Source organism: Bubalus kerabau, chromosome 22, assembly GCF_029407905.1.
Source record: "Bubalus kerabau isolate K-KA32 ecotype Philippines breed swamp buffalo chromosome 22, PCC_UOA_SB_1v2, whole genome shotgun sequence".
NCBI classification, from domain to species: Eukaryota; Metazoa; Chordata; class Mammalia; order Artiodactyla; family Bovidae; genus Bubalus; species Bubalus kerabau.
This window is the reverse complement of record NC_073645.1, coordinates 18,565,505-18,591,168: the sequence shown is the minus strand read 5'-3', so window position 1 is coordinate 18,591,168 and position 25,664 is coordinate 18,565,505. Positions and strand designations below refer to the sequence as shown.

General features: G+C 40.0%; 1 protein-coding gene across 2 annotated transcripts in view; it reads right to left on the bottom strand.

Annotated features, from left to right (window-relative positions):
• Positions 1–25,197, bottom strand: part of LOC129636672 (cytochrome P450 2C18-like) — a 43,381-nt gene extending 18,184 nt beyond the window's left edge. Inside the window, exons 1-7 of one of the 2 annotated variants that reach the window (XM_055560244.1) lie at positions 25,030–25,197; positions 17,357–17,519; positions 17,034–17,183; positions 13,739–13,899; positions 8,726–8,902; positions 4,226–4,367; positions 1,480–1,667 (exon numbers count right to left, since the gene is read on the bottom strand). In XM_055560244.1, coding sequence (XP_055416219.1) covers positions 1,480–1,667; positions 4,226–4,367; positions 8,726–8,902; positions 13,739–13,899; positions 17,034–17,183; positions 17,357–17,519; positions 25,030–25,197 — 1,149 coding nt within the window. The remainder of the gene's footprint in view (positions 1–1,479; positions 1,668–4,225; positions 4,368–8,725; positions 8,903–13,738; positions 13,900–17,033; positions 17,184–17,356; positions 17,520–25,029) is intronic. The other variant, XM_055560245.1, reaches the window with a different exon arrangement.
• Positions 25,198–25,664: the final 467 nt, after the last annotated feature.

Genomic DNA, 25,664 nt, shown 5'->3' with positions numbered 1-25,664 from the left:
GTGAAACTACTCTATATAATACTACAATGATGGATACATATCTTTAGACTCTTGCTCAAACTCACAAAATGTACAACAACAAGAGTGAACCCTAATGCAAATGATGAACTTTGGAGGCTAATGATGGTCAGTATAGGCTCATCAATTGTAAAAAAGTGTACCAGTGTGGTAGAGGATATTGATAATAGGTGAGGCAGGAAGTATATGGGAAATCACTGTATCTTCAGCTTAAAATTGCTGTGAACCTAAAACTGCTATAAAAAATAAAGTTTATCCCCCAAATCATACAAAAATAGGATTAGGAAGTATTTCCCTAATCTCCTTTTTTTTTTTTAATTTTAATTTTATTTTATTTTTAAACTTTACATAACTGTATTAGTTTTGCCAAATATCAAAATGAATCTGCCACAGGTATACATGTGTTCCCCATCCTGAACCCTCCTCCCTCCTCCCTCCCCATTCCATCCCTCTGGGTTGTCCCAGTGCACCAGCCCCAAGCATCCAGTATCGTGCATCGAACCTGGACTGGCAACTCGTTTCATACATGATATTTTACATGTTTCAATGCCATTCTCCCAAATCTTCCCACCCTCTCCCTCTCTCACAGAGTCCATAAGACTGCTTTCTTTTTTAATATTTACAAAAATGTACATAAAATATCATTCTCAATGATGGGATATATAACCCTCACCTCTTCCAGGATATCATAAATGAAACAACAGCCACTATCCCCACCTTGTTCAATATTATCCTTGAAATCCTGCTAGTGTGATAATGCAATAAAGTAAATCAAAGTCATGAGAATTGGAAAATAAAGAATAAAACAAATATTAAACCAGATGGCAGAATTGTGGTGAATATAGATATTACAAATAAATCTACAAATTATTAACAATGATATATGAATTTGGAAAGGTTGCTAGATATAAGGTCATCAAGGTAATAAAATCAATTATATTTCTATATACCAAAAAAATGGAAAAAGCAATTTTAAAATTATGAAATATATAATAAAATCAAGAATATTTCTTATCTGAGAAAAACATAACAGATGTGCAAGTCACTGTACTAAAAACAAAACAGTATCAAAAAAATTAAAGAAAGTCCAAATTAACTGTATCAGTGAATTGAAAGCATCAGCATGTCAAGATGTCAATTTCCAAATTGATTTGATACTACCATGAAAAAAATCACATCTGAATGTTTTGGGTAATTGACAAATTAATACTAAAATTTACCTGGAAAGATAAACAGCTAAGAGTAGCCAAAACAATATTAAAGAAGCAGAACAATTTGGGAGACTTAGCCAGATATGGAAAGCCATCATGAAGATTTATAGCCACAAATTGGAAACAACACAAAACCTATTAAGCTGCCACATGTATGATTTTTCCAATTTTCTCATCTTGAGGACTGAAATCATACAGTGAATATGGGAACTTCAGAGTGTTGAGGTCACTGTAAGAGAAACAAATTTACCTTGGGGATAAGGTAGTTTCTGAATTTAATGTCACGGGTCACCGCATGGGGCAGATTGGTGGGGACGAGGTCAATATATCTCTGGATCTCGTGCACCACAGCATCCATGTAGGGCATGTGGCTTCTGTCCTGCATGCAGGGGCTCCGATGTCTGCCGATCACATGGTCAATCTCTTCCTGGACTTTAGCTAATAAGACACAAGTAAGACTACCAGAAAAAAGAGGAAAACACATGCCACATTTTCATACCAAATCAGGGTGACATAAAACTCTGTAAAGGTATTCCAACATCGTTATAAACATCAATTATATGTCCAGAAATACACCTAGACTTAGAGAGTTTTCATAATACAAGTACAAATGACACTCATACAAGCTAGGCTTTGGGATAAATCTGTGCTGCTGCTGCTGCTAAGTCACTTCAGTCGTGTCCAACTCTGTGTGACCCCATGGACAGCAGCCTATCAGGCTCCCCCGTCCCTGGGATTCTCCAGGCAAGAACACTGGAGTGGGTTGCCATTGCCTTCTCCAATGCATGAAAGTGAAAAGTGAAAGTGAAGTCACTCAGTCATGTCTGACTCTTAGCGACCCCATGGACTGCAGCCTACCAGGCTCCTCCAGCCATGGGATTTTCCAGGCAAGAGTACTGGAGTGGGGTGCCATTGCCTTCTCCAGGGATAAATCTGTGCACACCTATATATTAGCATGAAAAGTGAAAAAAGTGTTAGTCCCTCAGTCATGTCTGACTCTTCCTGACCCTATGGACTAGTAGCCCACCAGGCTCCTCTGTCCATAGATTCTCCAGGCAAGAATACTGGAGTGGCTTGCCATGCCCTCCTCCAGGGGAATCTTCCCGACTCTTGCCTCCTGCATCGCAGGCAGATTCTTTACCATCTGAGCCACCAGGGAAGCCTATATATTAGCATGCATGCGTGCTAAGTCGTTTCAGTCATGTCCAACTCTTTGCAACCCTATGAACTGTAGTTTGCCAGGTTCCTCTGTTCATGGAATTCTCCTGGCAAGAATACTGGGGTGGGTTGCAATGCCCTCCTTCAGGGGCTCTTCTGGACACAGGGATCGAACCCGCCTCTCTTACATCTTCTGTATTGGCAGGCAGGTTCTTTATCACTAGCGCCACCTGGGAAGCACATATATTAGCATCATGAAACACTTTAAACACAAACAGTATATTATTAACTCAAGAAATTTCTGTCATCACATGTAGGAGACAGGAAGAATAAAACAAAAGCAGGCACCAGCAAGGGCCACAAAAGAAGTTTATTGATAAACTGGATGCTATAAGGCATGAGACTCTTGGAACAAGTCCAGAGGGAACAGTTCATAATCTTAAAAACAAGATATGATCTTGGGGTCGGAAAACCGACCCCAGACTGTTTCTCGACTGGCATCTCAGAGAGTCACATGTTTTATATATCTGGTGAAAAATCTATAGATAAGAATATTAGTCTTAGTTACTGATTTGTTATTGATTACTGTTTCTTAATTACTAAATGGTTAATGATCATTTTGTTCTTTGGCCCTGAAGGCCACACGAGTTATAGTTTAACTCCCCACATATTCTTTCCTTCATGGCTGAAAGTATAATAAAACTGGGTTGGATTCAGTTTCAGCACCTTCGCCTTGGAGTGGTGTTGGTCCCCTGATCCTCGCTTTTCTATGAATTCTTGTGTCTCATTTCTCGTTCTCTCACCGTATCACACTTTCGGAAACCCTGCTTGTTGAGCTGGTCTCGACAATCACAGAAAGAAAAACAGGTATCAAGTATTATTTTCATATCAAAATAATGTACGATGTTTTAAAAATCAAATTCTATAACTGATGTATGTATGGTTTGCAGTTGTATATGTATTGTGTGTGTGTTTATTTGCAACGTGAAATGCTATCTTATTTAATGTTTAAAAAGGGAAAAAATTCTTTTAGGTACAGTTCAGTTCAATTCAGTCGCTCAGTCGTGTCCAACTCTTTGCGATCCTATGAACCGCAGCACGCCAGGCCTCCCTGTCCATCACCAACTCCCGGAGTCCACCCAAACCCATGCCCATTGAGTCGGTGATGCCATCCAGCCATCTCATCCTCTGTCATCCCCTTCTCCTCCTGCCCCCAATCTTTCCCAGCATCAGGGTCTTTTCCAATGAGTCAGCTCTTCACATCAGGTGGCCTTTTAGGTACATCTTCTGTCTAAATAGCATATATCTTTTTCTAAATCTAACCTTTTAAAGTACTTCTCAGACCAAAAATTTTCTCAGGCTTTCTCACCAGATTTCTAGAATTTCTGCTATACTTCAACAATATAGCTCCCATCTTCCCTACCCTAGCATTATAATGCTGCATATTTAGAACAGGGAAAGATTTAAGTAAAAATATATCTACCATTCAAAGTGGCCACTTCTTAAGAAAACTAATAGTCCATTGTAGGCCAATTTATGCTGGTTGTGCCTGCTGCAAATCCCTTCCCATGAAGTCCAGATACTTAACCAGAATTTTTTATTGATGAAATCCATAGCTTTATTGCCTTTGATACTGCTCATACTGTCTTCACTTTTCTCAGCAATCCTCCCTACTATACAAATTTGTCTTACTTTCACCTTTTTTTTTTTTTTAATATTTGGGCAGCTTATAGTGGGTGGCAAAGAAATTTCAAAACTAAAGCTTCTCTAAGAGAAATTATAAGACAGAAGACCTAATATCTTCCCCAAAACTCACCCTGCCCACCATGTTATCATACCTGTGACCTCTGGGTGTTTCAGCAGCATGAGGAGCCCATATCTCAGCGTGGTGCTTGTTGTCTCTGTCCCAGCTCCAAACAAATCAGACACAGATGCTATCAAGTTTTCAAAAGTAAACTCCATCTCTTGATTGTGTTTTTCCTATAAGTTATTTGATGTAATTATCTGGTAGTTTGCCAGTATAAATAATTAAAATCAATCCAAAATAACACACTGTTACAAAGCTGAACAAACCTAGACACTCGAGTGCAGTACTACAACAACCGGCAAAGTGTGTGGACTGGGCTGATGCAGTCTTGATTTCCTACTCCTCTTCCCTAGCTTGCCTAAAAACTTCATTCCAAGCCTCTTTTGCAGGCACACTGGTGAAGCAACCTACTTCTTGCCAAAGAGCTTGCTGATGCCAGTTTCTCTCTTTCTTTCTTCATAGTCAAACACAGATACAGACGTAGAAGTGGTGCAGTCATCATTTTGAAACATGAGTATCTGAACATAAAGATGAAACCTACATACTTAAATATGCTGAAGAAAAATGGAAGGCACTTGAGTTCAATGTACTTCATGGCTAGCCCTGGACTTCCCAACATAAGAGTCTCGGTGAATCCATTCTTTTTCTTTGTCATATATTCTAGGATGTGCTGCTATGTTAGCTTTTGCACATTTTCAACTTCTTCATGTGTCTTTAGGCAGAGTCCAGATAAAATGGTTTAAAAGGAAAAGTGAATTGCAAACTCTTGATTCTGGTTTATAACATTTTTCAAGATATGGCTCTAATTTGCTCGTTTCTATCAATTAAAGTTGTGTTTGCCTACCAATAAAAAAAAAGTTAACAGTGGTTTAAAGAAATAGTGAGTTTATTTATCCCACATACAAAGACAAAATGGGGCTGGCCACTACTGTATTCCAAGATGTGAGGCAATAGGCAGCTTGGGCGAGGAAATGAGTGCAGATGTTCAGAATAAGGAATTGACTGAATAAAGCTCTCACAAATTGGAAGTTGGGAGAGTAAAAGCCCTTCACAAGGACAACTAAGGTGGGTTTAGAGAAGGGATATATGTGACATAAAATTGATTATAAGAATGGGACAATCTGAAATACTGACTACAGAGGTCATGAACATACCAAAAATAATCATTTCTTCCTATCCAGTCTTCTAGACTAGCATTAATTTAATAAGGCTCTTATAATCCCCAAGTGACCTGTGGCACGCCCAATATTATAGAACCCAACACCATTAAGATAGACTTAACCCTATCACAGTTGTACCTGATAGATAAAAGTAGTTATCCCCATTGGTAACATCAACTTCATACAGTTTCTAAGTTTGTCAACTCAAAATTACTCTGAGACCAAGAAGGAGAGTAGAGTTCTTATAAATCATTATTGCTATTTCTATCTGTTCATGTGAATTTGAAGAATCAATGGTTATGTACACATAGCCTATCAAAACTAAACTAGCCTATACAAAACTTTGCTGAAGGAAATTAAAGAAGACCTAAATAAATGGAAATACATCCCATGTTCATCTACTGAAAGACTTAAAAGTTAAGATGGCATTACTCCCAAACTGACCTACAAATGCAACATGATCCATGTGAAAATGGATCAGATCCTACTAGGATGGCTAGAATCAAAAAGACAGATAATTTGAAGCACTGTGAAATATGTGAATAAATTGTAAGCTTCATACACTGCTGATGAGTATATAAAATGGTGCAGCAAATTTTATGTGTAAGTTTTCTTCTAGGAGATTTATAGCTTCAGTTCTTACATTAAGACTTTGATCTGCCACACTTCCTTCGAAGGTTAAATATAAAGTTATCATCTGTCTGTGCTGTGCTCAGTTGTGTTCAACTCTTTGTGACTCCATGGACTCCAGCCCACCAGGCTCCTCTGTCCTTGAGACTTCCCAAGCAAGAATACAGGGGTGGATTGTCATTTCCTATTCCAGGGGATCTTCCTGACCCAGGGATTGAACTCCCATCTCCTGTGTCTCTCGCACTGGCAGGCGGATTCTTTGCCACTGTGTGACCTGGGAAGCCCACCAACAATTCTATCACTAGGTATATATCCAAGAGAAATTAAAACATATGTGTATACAAAACTTGTGGGGCTTCCCAGGTGGTGCTAGTAGTAAAGAGTCTGCCTGCCATTACAGCAGGGGTAAAAGATATGGGTTCAGTTCCTGGCTTGGGAAGATCCCCTGGAGCAGGCCATGGCAACCAACTCCAGTATTCTTGCCTGGAGAATCCCATGGACAGAGGAGCTGACAGGCTACAGTCCATAGGGTCGCAAAGAATTGGACATGACTGAAGCAACTTAACAAATGCACACATACATAAAACTTGTACATAAATGTCCACAAACTCATAAAAACCAAAATAGAAGGAACCAAAATGTCCATCAACCAACAAACAGATATACAAAATGTGGTATATCCACACTGAAATGCCATTTAATCATTTAAAGGAATGAAGTACTGATGTATGCTACATTATCAATGAACCCTGAAAGCATTAAGTGAAAGAAGCTAGACACAAAAGACACATATTGTATAATTCCATTAACATGAAATGTCCAGAATAGCAAACTTATAAAGATGGAAGATAGGTTAGTGAAGTCTAGAACTGGGGAGATTGGGGAGGAATGAGGGTGACTCCAAAAGCATATAAGATTTCTTTTCAAGGTCATAAAAATATTCAGAAATTGATTGTGGTGGTAGTTGTTCAACTCTGTGAAAATACTGAATTGTATACTGAATGTGTGAGGGTTATGGTATATAAATTATATTGAATAAAGATAAAATATATATATATAAATATATACTATAAAAAAATAAATATGATAGTGAACTCCAGAGAAACAATAAGGGTTTTAAACATAGCACTGATGAAACAGCCACTGTTAAATGGAATACCAGACATCTTAGAGCCTCCTTAACCCAGGATTAGTGGAGAGACTTCATAGCACAATGAGAATCCCTCAAATTATGTGCAAAATATCAGGAACTCATATAGGTGCATCTTTCTAGGACAGTTTCCTTACTCTTAATCAGATTCTCAAATCAACTGGGCCCCAGAAAGACAAAAATCATTGCCCAAGCACCAGAGAAAGCAGAGAGCAGATTTGCTTCTTCCTTCCTCCTGTTTCTTTAAGCCACTCCATGTGCTTCCCTTCATTCTGTTCAAAACACATGATTTGAGCAGTCCAGTTCAAATCCATGAACAATTCTTCGAATGTCATCTTCATCAGCATCTTGGGCTCCTTGCCATTTTAGCCTACTAACTGTTTTCTCATTTCTGCCCAGTGCTACAAAGTGGTTGAATAAAATAATCATGGCCTCAGATGAAGAAATTTATTTCTCTAGAATTAGTTTCTAGAGTGCTTTTTACAGCTTTTACTGGATCCTGCCTTTCCCCAGTTCAAGAACGGCTTTGCACCTACACAAAATTTTTTATGGCACCTATATTGCTCTTGCCACAATTTCCAACTTGACCCTACCACTAATCATATTCACTATTAAAATTTACTATCTGAATTTTTCCCTCCTTAGTTGAACTTTTCAGATAACAAATTTGATCTTTTTACTGAGACTTCCCAGACACTCCCTATAATTTGGCTCTCATCCACTCTTCTAACTAAAACTAATATTTATGGATCTTTGATAATATGACAAGATGGACAGATTGATTTTATTTCAGAATCCTCTGCATTTCCATGTTCCAGACTTTCATCAAGCCAAAGTCCAAAGAAATTAAAAATCTCATAGCTGGTCCTTGAGCTCCATTCTCATTGTACTGGTCATTCTACAGAACTCCCAGGATAATCTTCCCCAGTAATTATTTGCATTCTACTCTTGTTCTGGTTCATACATCTACCTGATAAAAATCAAAATTTATAATGCCAACTTTCATGTTTACTTGAAGGACACCAACTTCCAACTCTATATCTTTCCAGAATCATTTTTGGTTACACTCAGTTAAGGCTTCTCTCTTCTACCCACCTAGTCTCTACCACAAACACCTCTGAACCTCTCATGACATCATTCTACCAACTTGAAATTCCCTCCCTGATGACTTATTGCAAATATTTGAAGATATACGTCAAGCTTCAGGACATACAGGAAACCCAAGCAGGCTAAACCCTTCCTTCTCACTCTCCCACATGCTATGTGAAATGATCACACCCACTTTCCCTTTATGGCTCAGTATTTTGTATTTCTCGCTTGTCTGCACTTCCATTTCACCTGAGATGTGTGTTCTCTTTCTTCTCATCTAGTCTATTAGTGTCCAACAAACAAGGTCCATGTATCCCAGTTATTTAACTATTCAATTTTAAATCTCCCATGATGCTCAATCCAGATCCATGCACAAATAGTACCCAAAGTGCTAATCAAGCATTTCTTCTCTAACCATTAAACATCCCTAATAAGTAAAGAACAATTTAATGAACAAAAAAATTCAGGCAAATAGATAACCAATCTGTCATCAACATTTTACCTGTTCCATTTTGATCAGGAAACAATGGATGAAGTCCCGAGGATTGTTAATGTCCAGAGTTGCTTGATGTTCTTTTACTTTCTCCAAAACATAGCTTCTTATATAAGCAAAATTTTTAAATAGTTTGTTATGACTCCCTGGGAAATAGTCGATGAGAATAGGGAAAGTGTTGCAGACCTTAAAGATTAAAAATATGTGTTTATTAAATTAAAAATATATGTTGAAGACATATATACCATATGCCTAGCCCTGGTTAGAAACTGAAGTGAATAAAAATGGTCTATATCTTCAGGAGGAGCTTTTTATATTATACATATAAAATAATTCTTTATGCTGATAGAGGTATTTAAGGGAGAAAACTCTGACCAGGTGATAAAAGTTGACAGTAATTTCCTATATTCATACAACAACCTTATGTTATTAAAGCATTTTTATGTCAATTCTCTCTTTTTCTAAATTAATTCTTCTTTACAACCTTGAAATACAGAGTAAGATGAATTACTATGATGCACATTTTATAGATGAGGACAGAGGTTAAGGAAGTTTGAAAGTTTTATCATCCCAAGCCCAATCACCTGGTCAGCTAGGATACCAACTAAAGTATCAAACACCCCTGCCCTGGTCAGTGTTCCCGGTGGCATCGCTGTTCACAAACTTTCTTCCTCTCTGAAAGAGATATTCTCTTTCTTCCTGAAGTAGGATATTTCTGCTAAGTAATATGATGAGGAAATCACTAAGTGTGATTGGAGGACAAGCCTGTGCACAATGGAAACCTTTCAGTAAGGGCCTGGACGTTCATTGAGTGCTGTGGGCATGCTTTTGGGCAGTCACCAAAGTAGTTTATGGAAACTGGGTTTTGGTGGGGTAGTAGAAAAAAACCACTGGCCAGGGATTCAAGAGTCTTGAATTCCAGCTTTATATTCAGGCTTTTCTTTTCTTTGTAAAATAAAAGCACAGCCACCTTTCCCAGATGTTTACTTTATGACACTAAGGCAGGATTGTTACATTCAAACATTCACTTAGAATAACATCAGCAAAAATGATGCAGTAGATGACTCAGAAGGCCTTAAAAAGTGTCAGAAAATTAAGCAAAAACTATCAGAATCAACTTGTCAGAACTCTAGAGCACCAAGGTTTACAGCAATCACATAAATGTTGAATCAAGGATAAGACAACTTAAAAACAGCAGAAAAGATCTGTTATTGTTTTTTCTCCTTGTCCCACCTCCTTCCTTGGCAGTGGCCTTAACAAGGGCAGCTTGTGGTATGGGAGCCTGCTTCCTCATTCTGGTGGTACCAGGGCAGACCTCACTAACAAGGAACTGTGTATCTGTGTTCTAACCTGTCTGGGGCCACCTGAGGCACTGACACAGGAACTTGTTTTTGTTTCATCTGACTTGGAACTTAGGGTGGAAACACAGTACGGATGTCTCAAAGACCTGGCATGAAAAACCCACTGTTGCCTGGAGCAAAGGATTACAGTTAAGGCACACAACAGAGACCCAAACTCCAGAAAGAACAGCTGGGGAGGGAGTGCCTTTAAGAAATTAGCACATTCAAAAGCATCCATGTATACTGAGGAATTCAGAAAGCTATAGACATGCCCAGGGCAGGACACCTGCTAAGAAAAGACCTAAGAAGAGACTAAGCTATCACCTCTGGCTGATCTCTAGGCTGAGTGCAAGCAACAAGCAAAGACCAAGACAGAGTTGAGAATAACCTGGCTAAAGGATTCCCAGGTGGCTCAGTGGTAAGAGAACCCACCTGCCAATGCAAAAGTTCAGTCCCTGGGTCAGGAAGATCCCCTGGAGATGGAAATGGCAACCCACCACAGTATCCTTGGGATACTGGGAAATCCCTGGGAAAAAGCCAGGATACTGGGAAAAGCCTGGGAAATTCCATGGATGAAGGAGCCTTGCAGGTACAGTCCATGGGATCACAAAGAGTCGGACATGACTGACCAACTAAGCACACAAGGACAAATCTAGGAGTCATTTCCTTCCCTTTATTTCCTCCCTTTCTCCCTTTCTTCTTTCCTCCCTTCCTCTCTATCTCCATCTCCATCTCTTTGTCTCACCTTTCTTCTCTTAGGATCCTCACATTCAATGGCATTGCTATCCACAGACTCACAGATATGAAAACAAGCTATAGAGGGAGAGGAGAGGATGGAGGGGCAACACAAGGGTAGTGAGGGGGGAAAAAGGGGTTTTATGGGATTATATGAAATCTTGTGTGTGAAACTTCTGAAAACTGTAAAGCACTATAGATTTTAAAGAATATTTTATTCAATTTTTTAAAAAGAGAAAAGCAAAAAAAAAAAAATATCAAAAACTCTATTCAAATACTAGCTGAACATAATAAGCTAAAGGAACAGAAATTTCAGCAACCACACTAGACAAAAAAAAAGAGATTGTGCCAAAACAGTTTAGAAAAGTCACTAAATAAATGAATAGCTACAGCTTGCAAAAGTCAACGGAGAAGGCAATGGCACCCCCACTCCAGTACTTTTGCCTAGAAAATCCCATGGACAGAGGAACCTGGTAGGGCGTAGTCCATGGGGTCGCTAGGAGTCGGACACGAATGAGCGACTTCACTTTCACTTTTCACTTTCATGCATTGGAGAAGGAAATGGCAACTCACTCCAGTGTTCTTGCCTGGAGAATCCCAGGGCGGAGCCTGGTGGGCTGCCATCTATGGGGTCACACAGAGTCGGACACGACTGAAGCGACGCAGCAGCAGCAGCAGCAAAAGTCAAACAAACAGAAGCTATATCAAACTAAAAAAAAAAAAAAAAAAAAAAAACAAAGAGGGGAAAATCTGATTCCCGGTTGCCACATTGGTGGATGAAACTGGAGCCTATTATACAGAGTGAAGTAAGCCAGAAAGAAAAACACCAATACAGTATACTAACGCATATATATGGAATTTAGAAAGATGGTAACGACAACCCTGTATGCAAGACAGCAAAAGAGACACAGATGTATAGAACAGTCCTTTGGACTCTGGGAGAGGGAGGGGGGATGATTTAGGAGAATGGCATTAAAACATGTATAATATCACATAAGAAACGAATCGCCAGTCCAGGTTCTATGCAGGATACAGGAAGCTTGGGGCTGGTGCACTGGGATGACCCAGAGGGATGGTATGGGGAGGGAGGTGGGAGGGGGGTTCAGGATGGGAAACACGTGTACACCCGTGGCGGATGCATGTTGATGTATGGCAAAACCAATACAATATTGTAAAGTAAAAATAATAATAATAATAAAAATAAATATAGGGAGAGGGTGGGGAGATTTGGGAGAATGGCATTGAAACATGTATAATATCATGTATGAAACGAGTCGCCAGTCCAGGTTGGATGCACGATACTGGATGCTTGGGGCTGGTGCACTGGGACGACCCAGAGGGAGGGTATGGAGAGGGAGGAGGGAGGAGGGTTTAGGATGGGGAACACAGGTATACCTGTGGCAGATTCATTTCGATATTTGGCAAAACTAATACAATATTGTAAAGTTTAAAAATAAAATAAAATTATGCCAGTACCATACTGTCTTGATAACTGTGGCTTTGTAGTAGAGCCTGAAATCAGGTAGGTTGATTCCTCCAGTTCCATTCTTCTTTCTCAAGATCGTTTTGGCTATTCGAGGTTTTTTGTATTTCCATACAAATTGTGAAATTATTTGTTCTAGCTCTGTGAAGAATACTGTTGGTAGCTTGATAGGGATTGCATTGAATCTATAAATTGCTTTAGGTAGTATACTCATTTTCACTATATTGATTCTTCCAGTCCATGAACATGGTATATTTCTCCATCTGTTAGTGTCCTCTTTGATTTCTTTCACCAGTGTTTTATAGTTTTCTATATATAGGTCTTTAGTTTCTTTAGGTCGATATATTCCTAAGTATTTTATTCTTTCCATTGCAATGGTGAATGGAATTGTTTCCTTAATTTCTCTTTCTGTTTTCTCATTATTAGTGTATAGGAATGCAAGGGATTTCTGGGTGTTGATTTTATATCCTGTAACTTTACTATAGTCATTGATTAGTTCTAGTAATTTTCTGGTGGAGTCTTCCCTCTTACACTGTTGGTGGGAATGCAAACTAGTACAGCCACTTTGGAGAACAGTGTGGAGATTCCTTAAAAAACTGGAAATAGAACTGCCTTATGATCCAGCAATCCCACTGCTGGGCATACACACTGAGGAAACCAGAAGGGAAAGAGACACGTGTACCCCAATGTTCATCGCAGCACTGTTTATAATAGCCAGGACATGGAAGCAACCTAGATGTCCATCAGCAGATGAATGGATAAGAAAGCTGTGGTACATATACACAATGGAGTATTACTCAGCCATTAAAAAGAATACATTTGAATCAGTTCTAATGAGGTGGATGAAACTGGAACCTATTATACAGAGTGAAGTAAGCCAGAAAGAAAAACACCAATACAGTATACTAACGCATATATATGGAATTTAGAAAGATGGTAACAATAACCCTGTGTACGAGACAGCAAAAGAGACACTGATGTATAGAACAGTCTTATGGACTCTGTGGGAGAGGGAGAGGGTGGGAAGATTTGGGAGAATGGCATTGAAACATGTAAAATATCATGTATGAAACGAGTTGCCAGTCCAGGTTCAATGCATGATACTGGATGCTTGGGGCTAGTGCACTGGGACGACCCAGAGGGATGGTATGGGGAGGGAGGAGGGAGGAGGGTTCAGGGTAGGGCACACATGTATACCTGTGGCGGATTCATTTTGATATTTGGCAAAACTAATACAATTATGTAAAGTTTAAAAATAAAATAAAATTTAAAAAAAAAATAAATAAAAATTAAATTAAATTAAATTAAAAAAATAATAAATAAAAATAAATAAGTAAAATAAATAAATTTTAAAAATGTTCAGTTTTCAAACATTCTCTTCACAGCTTGGTCCATACTGAATTATGAACTTGTCAGAGAAAAGAACACAGATGACTTCTCAGGAAAAAAGGAGCATGACCTCACCTGCATCCATGGGGAGCTTGCAACCTGGAGATTTTCATTAAATTTGTCTAGCAAGTTAAGAAAATTCTGATCTGTATAATCAAACCGATTTTGGAAAATAATGGAGCAGATCACATTGCAGGGAGCGCAGCCCAGGATGAAAGTGGGATCACAGGGTGACCCTAAAGAATGGAAAAGATTTATAAAACACTGTTAAAATATAAATATAAAACTTTGCTGTGGATAACAGATAATTATAGAATCTCTGAATCAACATTTACATAGAAATTCCCTTATCAGCAAAAATTTAAGTATGCTTAAAATACATCATTATTGCCTTTAACATGAATTGACCATACCATCCTTTGTTTGTTTAACAGAACTTTTTTTTTTTTTTAACTTTTTAGCTGGGCTGCACAGTTTGAGGGATCTTAGCTCACCAACCACAAACTGAACATGGGCCCATGGCAGAGAGAGCCCAGAATCCTAACCATTCAGCCATCCTAGTTTGTTTAATAACTTGTTCCCAAAATCTCCATTTCCTTCACTGCCTTGAGCCAAATTGTTGGTTATTTTGAAGAATGGAAAAAAATGTTAAAGGTCTGGTTAAAAACAACAATTCAAGTTATCTATCAGTACAGAATCACATTATCTGGTAAGCTAGACAATTAAGCACTGATGTAAGAAGGAAAAAATATTTAGGAACCTGGGAACCTTTTATATATAATAAATAGTTGAAGGAATGACTGGTAGGATCAGGAAAGGAAGAGATTTAAGAGAGAAAGATTATGGAAAAATTCAGGTGTTTGATGGGAAAATGAGTAAAAGTCATCCACACTGTATGAGAAGAAAAAGTAACACAAATAAACTGCAAACTCTAAGATTTGTTTGCCTAAAATAAAAGTAAGAATTCTCCACTTCAAACTTCAATCACAAAGCAAACAAGAAAGTTTAAAATGAAATGTTCATGCGTGTGACAATTAAATCAGATTAAAATCTGATTTTTAATCTTTCCTATCAGGTCACTGGAGAGGAAGACTTACAAAGCAGATAGTTTGGAATCCAGACTGAAAATAAGATTCATTGTGACAAGCGCTTCATAAATCAGTACAGCTAGCAGTAGGGGTGAAAAATTACCGTAAGAGTTTTAATCCCAAACCCAATTGTTTTAAAATGTACTTGGGGTTTTATTTTTATTCACATGATTAGGTCAACAGATCAGGAGATGATAGCCATAGAGAAGATAGTTTGTTCCCAAGAGGAGGGGAACACCACCCAGGGCCACGTGGGGAAGCACCAAGATTGGTCAGGAGACAGCATGGAGCAGAGCTTTCACAGGGGTTTCACGGAAGAAATGAACAAGGTGGGGTCAGTATGCTAACTAACCTTAGGATTGGATAGTTTGGATAATTTCAGAGGGCTCTAGTTAGTAAGGAGAAGGCAATGGCAACCCACTCCAGTACTCTTGCCTGGAGAATCCCATGGACAGAGGAGCCTAGTAGGTTACAGTCTACGGGGTCTCAAAGAGTCGGACACGACTGAGCAGCTTCACTTTCACTTTTCACTTTCACGCATTGGAGGAGGAAATGGCAACCCACTCCAGTGTTCTTGCCTGGAGAATCTCAGGGACGGTGGAGCCTGGTGGGCTGCCATCTATGGGGTCGCACAGAGTCAGACACGACTGGAGTGACTTAGCAGCAGTAGGGATGATCCCTGGTTGTCCCATAATGCCTTGGGTTAATTTAGGGCAGGGAGAATATTGGCTTGGTGTGTGAGGGTTTCATAAGGTAGGGATCCAGAGGGTATGGGCTCTGGATGGTTGGCTTAAAAATCAAAGGCACGCTCATAGAAAAGATGTGATGCTCTATCTCAGGATTAACTAACCCTGGGAGAGGCAGTTGCTCCCCAGGTCTGCAAGGCCTTCCAAGATGTCAAAGTATCATAAAATATGGAAAATACAAAACATGGGAAAAGGAAAGTGAAAGTCTTTCAGTCATGTCCGACTTTTTGCAACCCCATGGACTATACAGTCCATGGAATTCTCTAGGCCAGAATATTGGAGTGGGTAGCCTTTCCCTTCTCCAGGGGATCTTCCCAACCCAGGGATTGAACCCAGGTCTCCAACACTGCAGGCAGATTCTTTACCAGTAAGGGAGGGGAGATAAATGTAAAGAGAAAGTTGAAGTTAGAAGAAACTAATTAGGAAGGCAGGCTAAAATCCAAATAAATCTTTTTCTTTTAATTTTATTTTATTTTTAAACTTTACATAATTGTATTAGTTTTGCCAAATATCAAAATGAATCCGCCACAGGTATACATGTGTTGCCCATCTTGAACCCTCCTCCCTCCTCCCTCCCCATACCATCCCTCTGGGTTGTCCCAGTGCACTAGCCCCAAGCATCCAGTATCGTGCATCGAACCTGGACTGGCAACTCGTTTCATACATGATATCATACAGGTTTCAATGCCATTCTCCCAAATCTTCCCACCCTCTCCCTCTCCCACAGAGTCCATAAGACTGTTCTATACATCAGTGTCTCTTTTGCTGTCTCGTACACAGGGTTATTCAAGTAAATCATTTTATAACCTTGTATTTGTGTAAACTTTAGGATTATTCTATAGCATCTATTTCTTAGAATTCATAAAACAATACTGTAACTTAGAAGCAACATTAAATAACTCAAGGTGATAATTTTAAAACAGTTGTTTACAAGGAAATCACAATAGATGAGGCCTGCACTGAAGGATACCTAAGTAATTAGAACCATAGAAAAGTATCATTACTGGCTAGAACTGTAGGCAATGAGTGTCTGAAGAAACCCTCAGACATCTGAGTAAGGTTGACCATACAAATACAGGCCAATTAAGTGAAAGCACATGCCCTCCAGAGGGGCATGATGAATTCATTCCCACCGTGTCCACTTGACAAGTATTCCCTGAAGAAATATTCTAGAATAGATAACCCAAACTGACACTATGGGGGGAGAAATTGCTCTCTAATGCACACACAAAAAAGAGAGACTCAAAACCTCCTACCTTCATGTCCTAATGATCTGAAAACAAAAATTTCAAATCAGAATAGGATTAAATGACCTTTAATCCACACTATATGCTCCATCCTGGGTGTACACACACAACAAGCATAGATACACAAAAGCCTTCTTGGCTCTCTCCTTTCTCTCTCTCTTCTCCACGGGAGGGCTGAAAACCAGGAACCATATGAAAGATGTGACTGCCCCTGAAATGTTTCCAAGGGCGTCCCTGGAGAAGTGAGTGGTCTGCTGAGGTCAGAATTACAGAGCATAGAATCACCCACCATTGGTTTTTCTCAACTCCTCCACCAGGCAGTGCGCTTCCTCTTGAACGCGGTCCTCGATGCTCCTCTTGCCCATCCCGAAATTCCGCAGGGTCATGAGGGAGAAGCGTCGGATCTCCTTCCATCTCTTCCCATTGCTGAAAATGATTCCTGCCAGGAGGGGAAACAGAGACTAGGAGGGAGACCCTAGAGAAGGAGGAGTGAGCTGACACTTGGCAGCCTCAGAGATGGACCAAGCTCTGCTGAGGGGGCTCTTCAAATTCCTCTTTTCCATTCTCGCCACCCCCATTACCAAGATTGTACACATGCACATGCACACCTACCATATCCTTTATTAACTCTTTGAGACATTGGGAGATTGCCTCTTCCAGAAAATTCTTCTCCCTGATCAATTAGGGCTTCTTTCACTGCTTCATACCCATGCAACACAACAGTGGGCCTCAAGCCAAAATACACTGTGAACACAGGGCCATAGGTGTTTGAGAGCTGGGAAATGGAAAGAAAATGCAAATATTAGCAAAAGAAGTCACAATGTGGTCTATTTTGCTCATGATTAAGACTGTTATTATCATCATATTGTTGATAATTTATTCTCCCACACATAACTACAAACATTTCTGGATCTTATATATCAGTATCAGTTCAGTCACTATCATGTCCAACTCTTTGCAACCCCATGGACTGCAGCACGCCAGGCCTCCCTGTCCATCACCAACTCCCGGAGTTTACTCAAATTCCTGTCCATTGAGTCGCTGATGCCATCCAACCATCTCATCCTCTGTTGTCCCCTTCACCTCTCTACTTCAATCTTTTCCTATCAGGGTCTTTTCCAATGAATCAGTTCTTCACATCGGGTGGCCAAAGTGTTGGAGTTTCAGCTTCAGCTTCAGTCCTTCCAACAAATATTCGGGACTGATTTCCTTTAGGATGGACTGGTTGGATCTCCTTGCAGTCCAAGGGACTCTCAAGAGTCTTCTCCAACACCACAGTTCAAAAGCATCAGTTCTTTAGTGCTCAGCTTTCTTTATAGTCCAACTCTCACATCCATGCATGATCACTGTAAAAACCATAGCTTTGACTAGACAGACCTTTGCTGGCAAAGTAATGTCTGCTTTTGAATATGCTATCTAAGTTGGTCATGACTTCTCTTCCAAGGAGCAAGCATCATTTAATTTCATGGCTGCAGTCACCATCTTCAGTGATTTTGGAGCCCCCAAAAATAAAATCTGTCACTGTTTCCACTGTTTCCCCATCCATTTGCCATGAAGTGATGGGACCAGTTGCCATGATCTTAGTTTTCTAATGTTGAGTTTTAAGCCAACTTTTTCACTCTCCTCTTTCACTTTCATCAAAAGGCTTTTTAGTTCTTCTTCGCTTTTTGCAATATGGGTGGTGTCATCTGCATATCTGAGGTTATCGGTATTTCTCCCAGTAATCTTGATTCCAGCTTGTGCTTCATCCAGTCCAGTGTTTCTCATGACGTATTCTGCATATAAGTTAAATAAGCAGGGTGATAATATATAGCCTTGAGGTACTCTTTTACTCTGGTTCCATTTGGAACCAGTCTGTTGTTCCATGTCCAGTTTTAATTGTTGCTTCCCAATCTGAGTATAGACTTCTCAAGAGGCAGGTCAGGTGGTCTGGTATTCCCATCTCATTCAGAATTTTCCACAGTTTATTGTGATCCACACAGTCAAAGGCTTTGGCATAGTCAATAAAGCAGAAGTAGATGTTTTTCCGGAACTCTCTTGCTTTTTCAGTGATCCAATGGATGTTGACAATTTGATCTCTGGTTCCTCTGCCTTTTCTAAATCCATCTTGAACATCTGGAAGTTCACAGTTCACGTACGGCTTGAAGCCTGGCTTGGAGAATTTTGAGCATTACTTTACTAGCGAGTGAGATGAGTGTAACTGTGCAGTAGTTTGAGCATTCTTTGGCATTGCCTTTCTTTGGGATTTAGAAGTATGATAATTCAACATCCATTCATGAGGGGAAAAAAAGCACTCTCACTAAAGTGGGTATAGAGGGAACATATCTCAGCATAATAAAGCAGAAGACCTAAATAGACCTTTCTCTGAAGAAGCACCTACAGATGGCCAACATGCAATGAAAAGATTCTTTAAATCACTAACAATCAAAAAAAAAAATCACTAACAATTAGAGAAGTGAAAATTGAAACCACAATGAGGTACCATTGTGGTTATCATCGAAATGTCTACAAGTGCTAAATGCTGAAGAGGGTGTGGAGGAAAGGGAAGCCTCTTACACTGTTGGTGGGAGTGTACATTGGTGCAGCCACTAAGGAGAACAGTGTGGAAATTCCTTTAAAAACTAAAAATAAAACTACCATATAATCCAGCAATTTCACTCTTGGGTATATACCAAGAAAGAAAAATGGAAGTCTAATTCAAAAAGATAATGCATCCCAATGTTCACAACAGCACTACTTACAATAGCCAAGAAATAGAAGCAACCCAAGCGCCCTTAACAGATAAATGGCTTAAGTATATGTGGTATATACATACAATGGAATATTGCTAAGCCATAAAAAAAAAAAAAAAACAATAAAATGTTGCAGCAACACAGATGGGCCTAGAGAATAAGCTTAGTGAACTAAGTCAGAAATAGATGGGGAAACAGTGGAAACAGTGTCAGACTTTATTTTGGGGGGCTCCAAAATCACTGCAGATGGTGACTGCAGCCATGAAATCAAAAGATGCTTACTCCTTGGAAGAAAAGTTATGACCAACCTAGACAGCATATTGAAAAGCAGAGACATTACTTTGCCAACAAAGGTCTGTCTAGTCAAGGCTATAATTTTTCCAGTGGTCATGTATGGATGTGAGAGTTGGACTGTGAAGAAAGCTGAGCGCCGAAGAATTGATGCTTTTGAACTGTGGTGTTGGAGAAGACTCTTGAGTGTCTCTTGGACTGCAAGGAGATCCAACCAGTCCATTCTGAAGGAGATCAGCCCTGGGATTTCTTTGGAAGGAATGATGCTAAAGCTGAAACTGCAGTACGTTGGCCACCTCATGCGAAGAGTTGACTCACTGGAAAAGACTCTGATGCTGGGAGGGATTGGGGGCAGGAGGAGAAGGGGATGACAGAGGATGAGATGGCTGGATGGCATCACTGACTCTATGGACGTGTATCTGAGTGAACTCTGGGAGTTGGTGATGGACAGGGAGGCCTGGCATGCTGCGATACATGGGGTTGCAAAGAGTTGGACATGACTGATCGACTGAACTGAACTGAACTAAGTCAGAAAAAGAAAAATACTACATGATATCGCTTATATAGAGAATCTTAAAAAAATACAAATGAATCTATATACAAATAGTAAACAGACTCACAGACACAGAAAACAAATTTGTGGGTAACCAAAGTGGGTGAGGGACAAATTAGGGGTAAGAGATTAACAGATACAAACTACTATACATGAGACAGAAAAGCAACAAGGCTTACTGTACAGCACAGGGAATTACGTTCAGTAACTTGTAACAGTGGAGAAGGCAATGGCACCCCACTCCAGTACTCTTGCCTAGAAAATGGATGGAGGAAATGAAAATGCTCCTCCTGCCATGGACGGAGGAGCCTGGTAGGCTGCAGTCCGTGGGGTCGCTAAGAGTCAGACACAACCAAGCAAATTCACTTTCACTTTTCACTTTCATGAATTGGAGAAGGAAATGGCAACCCACTCCAGTGTTCTTGCCTGGAGAATCCCAGGGACGGGGGAGCCTGGTGGGCTGCAGTCTATGGGGTTGCACAGAGTCGGACACGACTGAAGCGACTTAGCAGCAGCAGCAACTTGTAACAGGACACCATGAAGATGGCGGTGTCCATCACCAATTGAGCCACAAAGCTATTGCACTGAGGGGAGGTGCCAGTGGGAGCCCGGGACACCTGAGCGGTGGTACCACTGAGCACGAGGTGCTGGAAGTGGATCAAGTGCAAAGCAATGTGCTCGTCCTGAGTCTGGAATCCCAGCCCTGGAGGCTGATCACCAGCAGCTCCTCACTAATGGACCACCAGCAGCTCTGAGGTGGCGGACAACTCAGCCTGGCACCAGAAGCATCATCTGGTAGACTTCCTAGCGGCAGTGGGCAGCCAGTTCTAGGAACAAGCGTCCTAGATACATGCTGTGTACTTGGTTACTTCAGTCGTGTCTGACTCTTTGCGACCCTATGGCCTGCAGCCCACCAGGCTCCTCTGTCCAGGGGATCATCCCAGCAAGAATACTAGAGTGGATTGCCATGCCCTCCTCCAGGAGATCTTCCCTGCGCAGGGATCGAACTGGCATCTCCTGTATCTCCTTGATTGCAGGTGGATTCTTTACCACTGAGTCACTGGGCAAGCCCCTGCATGCTGTAAAGCAAACGCCTACCAAAGAGTCCCCGAGGGCAGCGGATGGTAAGGGAAGGGGGAGTCAGTTTACATCACAGACAAGTAACAAATCCTCAGATTGTTTTAGTTGTTGGACACCATATTAAGAATGGCCTTTCGTTACTCAAAATAGGAAAAAGGGATTTCTACATTATAAAATGGCTTCAGCCATTAAGAAAACTCCTTTCAGTGGTTTAAACAAACATATCCTTCATTCATTCTCAAGACAGACGAACTTAGATTCTTCCCTTATGTAAATCAAACCACAGAGAAGGGAGTATACTCTAGGGCTCACAGGTGAGTGATTTCATTATTTATATAAGTTGGTTCTGTTTGTGTAATAGTGGGATATTTTATTTCCTGATCCTTAAATGTTAAGGGCTACCACAGAGAAGTATGATTTCTAGGGCTAATCTCTTTTAATAATTACTTTACATTAAAGCCTAAATGCTATTTCTCCTGTCCTGTCCTTCTTTCTGTTTTTAAAGACAAGAACAATGAAAAAGAGACAGTATAAGAAACTGTGGGTACTTTTATATCAGGTGTAGATCTCACTGGATTTTTTTGTTGTTTAGGAAGCTAATATAGTTCTCCTTAAAACAGGAGAAATGTTAAAGGAAGCCATAGTTGGCATTAGAAATTATGGTAGAAATATTAATAGTTTCTTTTCAAAGAAGAGAACAAAAGTCAGTTCTTGACTTTTCAGAAAGTTTCTTATTCAGTTTTCAAGTCCCTTTCCTGGGTTCCATAGAATTAAATCTACTCCTAACTTTTTTTTTTTTGCTTAGTAAAAAAGGTAGCAATGCTTTATAAATTTATAAACATTTAGTTTTAAGTTTCAAATTCTGTCCCCAGGCAGATTGCAATTTGAGATGAACTGAAAAGGAGCCAACAAGATAGAATACAGGACAATTATATGCGTATATTGAAAGATAAAAAGGGATAAAAAAATTTAGGTCAGATTTAAAGGGTTTGGAATCAAGACTTTAGTTAAATTAAGCTCTACATTCACTAGACAAGTTGATCCTCCGGAAATGTTTCTAAAATCTGGTAAGCACCCCTTTTTCCCCTGAGGATCTAGTGAAACATAAACACAAAATGGTTTACAATCAGATTTATTCTAGAAAATCTTACAGTCACCAAAGCATGGCTTTAGAGTTCAAATTCTAGGTGTTTTACTACCTGGAAATTACTTGGAACAAGTCACTTCATATGCAGAAATGGAGATGTAATAGTTCAGTTCAGTTCAGTTCAGTCGCTCAGTTGTGTCCATCTCTTTGCCACCCCATGAATCGCAGCAGGCCAGGCCTCCCTGTCCATCACCAACTCCCGGAGTTCACTCAGACTCACGTCCATTGAGTTAGTGATACCATCCAGCCATCTCATCCTCTGTCATCCCCTTCTCCTCCTGCCCCCAATCCCTCCCAGCATCAGAGTCTTTTCCAATGAGTCAACTCTTCGCATGAGGTGGCCAACGTACTGCAGTTTCAGCTTTAGCATCATTCCTTCCAAAGAAATCCCAGGACCGATCTCCTTCAGAATGGACTGGTTGGATCTCCTTGCAGTCCAAGGCACTCTCAAGAGTCTTCTCCAACACCACAGTTCAAAAGCATCAATTCTTCGGCGCTCAGCTTTCTTCACAGTCCAACTCTCACATCCATACATGACCACAGGAAAAACCATTGCCTTGACTAGACGGACCTTTGTTGGCAAAGTAATGTCTCTGCTTTTGAATATGCTATCTAGGTTGGTCACAACTTTTCTTCCAAGGAGTAAGCATCTTTTGATTTCATGGCTGCAGTCACCATCTGCAGTGATTTGGGAGCCCAGAAAAATAAAGTCTGACACTGTTTCCACTGTTTCCCCATCTATTTCCCATGAAGTGATGGGACAAGATGCCATGATCTTCGTTTTCTGAATGTTGAGCTTTAAGCCAACTTTTTCACTCTCCTCTTTCACTTTCATCAAGAGGCTTTTTAGTTCCTCTTCACTTTCTGCCATAAGGGTGGTGTCATCTGCATATCTGAGGTTATTGATATTTCTCTGGCAATCTTGATTCCAGCTTGTGTTTCTTCCAGTCCAGCATTTCTCATGATGTACTCTGCATATAAGTTAAATAAGCAGGGTGACAATATACAGCCTTGACGTACTCCTTTTCCTATTTGGAACCAGTCTGTTGTTCCATGTCCAGTTCTAACTGTTGCTTCCTGACCTGCATACAGATTTCTCAAGAGGCAGGTCAGGTGGTCTGGTATGCCCATCTCTTTCAGAATTTCCCACAGTTTACCATGATCCACACAGTCAAAGGCTTTGGCATAGTCAATAAAGCAGAAATAGATGTTTTTCTGGAACTCTCTTGCTTTTTCCATGATCCAGCGCATGTTGACAATTTGATCTCTGGATCTCTTTGAACTATAGTTTTTCTGGGTGTTATGTCCAGGAGTGATTTGCTGGATCATGTGGTGATTCTATTTTTAGTTTCCTGAGAACCCTCCATACTGTTTTCCATAGTGGCTGCACTAGTTTTCATTCCTACCAACAGTGTAGGAATGTTCTCTTTTCTGTACATCGTCTCCAACATTTGTTATTTGTAGACTCTTTATTATTTAGGCCATTTGGACCAGTGTGAGGTGATATCTCACTGTAGTTTTGATTTGCATTTCTCTAATAGTGATGTTGAGCATCTTTTCATGTGTCTATGGCCATCTGTATGTTTTCTTCGGAGAAATTTTTACTAAAGAGAAGACCCAAATTTCAACATGCTTAGTTGATCTGTAGTGCCTAAGACATTTATTGGTGACCCCTGTGCCTACCTCAGAACCAATATACAACTGACTGCTTCCAGGTCACTTGTAAAGCTCATCCCATGGGAATTCTGACTCAGCAGTAATAAGTACTAGAAATCTACATTTTTAAAAACCACCCTCAGTGATTCAAATGCCCAGCCCAATTTAAGATCCGCTGCTATTACTGACAGGAAGCAAGCAAGCATCACAGAGTCAGTGCCAGGACACGCAGCAGCTCATGAAAGAACAATTACTTTCATCTAGCATCATGTCTTGAAGAAAGCAGCTTTGTGCAGAATCCAAAAGGATTTTGTTACCACCCAGCTGGCTCTGAATAATGACTTTTTCCTTTCATTCACTCATATTTGTCCTGATCCCAAGCTATTTCCTTAACATCAGGCATAGTTCACTTCTTCACAGAAGTTAAATTTTCATGGTTATTCTGAACAAAACACGCAGTTTATATAATTGATGACTTCTTGAATGACATCGCTAATCACAAAACACTTCCCTTATCATTTATCTTCAGCCAAAAATCATAGCAAATGTGGTGAAACAAAGAAGAGAAGCAATACTCCAATCTTTTGCCACGTTATCATTTTGATTCAGTTATACAGAGACCTACATGTTTCTCTACTCAAGAAATGCTTTCCACTCTTCTTGACAGTGACAGACAAAAAGTAATATTCCACTGGAGTATTTGCTTTAAAATGACATATTTTAGTAATTTTAAGATATTGTAATGTATTTTTATATATATTTTTTAGAGCAGATGTTCACTTACTTTCCCTTTGCAAGCCACTGGAGGAACATAAAACCTACTTACATTGCTTAAGGATTTGCCAATGTTATTAACATCTAACTGTAGGATATTTCCAAGAATCGGGAGAGGAGTGGGGCCCAGCGGTAGCTTCCCTTTCCCAGAGCTCTGTTTCCAGAGTGAGAGGAGAAGCAGACAGGAGAGACAGAGCACCAGGACCACAGCCAGATCCATTGGCGCCTTCTCTTCTTACTCAGAAGACTGTGAGCCTGAAACCTAAAGCTTTTATAACAGTCCCTGCTAATTCAACCTGTGCCTCTAACTCAGAAAGTGAACAGTCAGCTAGGTCTACTTTAATCTCTCTTTTGAAGGGACGTTAGCCCTGCAATAAAGATTAAAATATGGTGCTGTTTGTTTTGCTCTTGCCGTTTTTTTTTTTTTTTTAATGACCCATCTGAGCATTCCAGTTTAACAAGTCAGGGGTGGAACAACCTGGTGAGTTTTTCTTTAAACACTCCAGGAGGTTGATGACTAGTGAACTAATAAATGATTTAATCAAAAATTTGCTCAACATTCTGGATTCTTTGATTAGTAACCAGTTGAGAATTTATGACTTTGAGGGCAAATGTTGTATATTACAAAATGCTTATCCTTTAATGCTTTATCAGATACTAATATATTTGTCCTTGAAAATGAAAGCC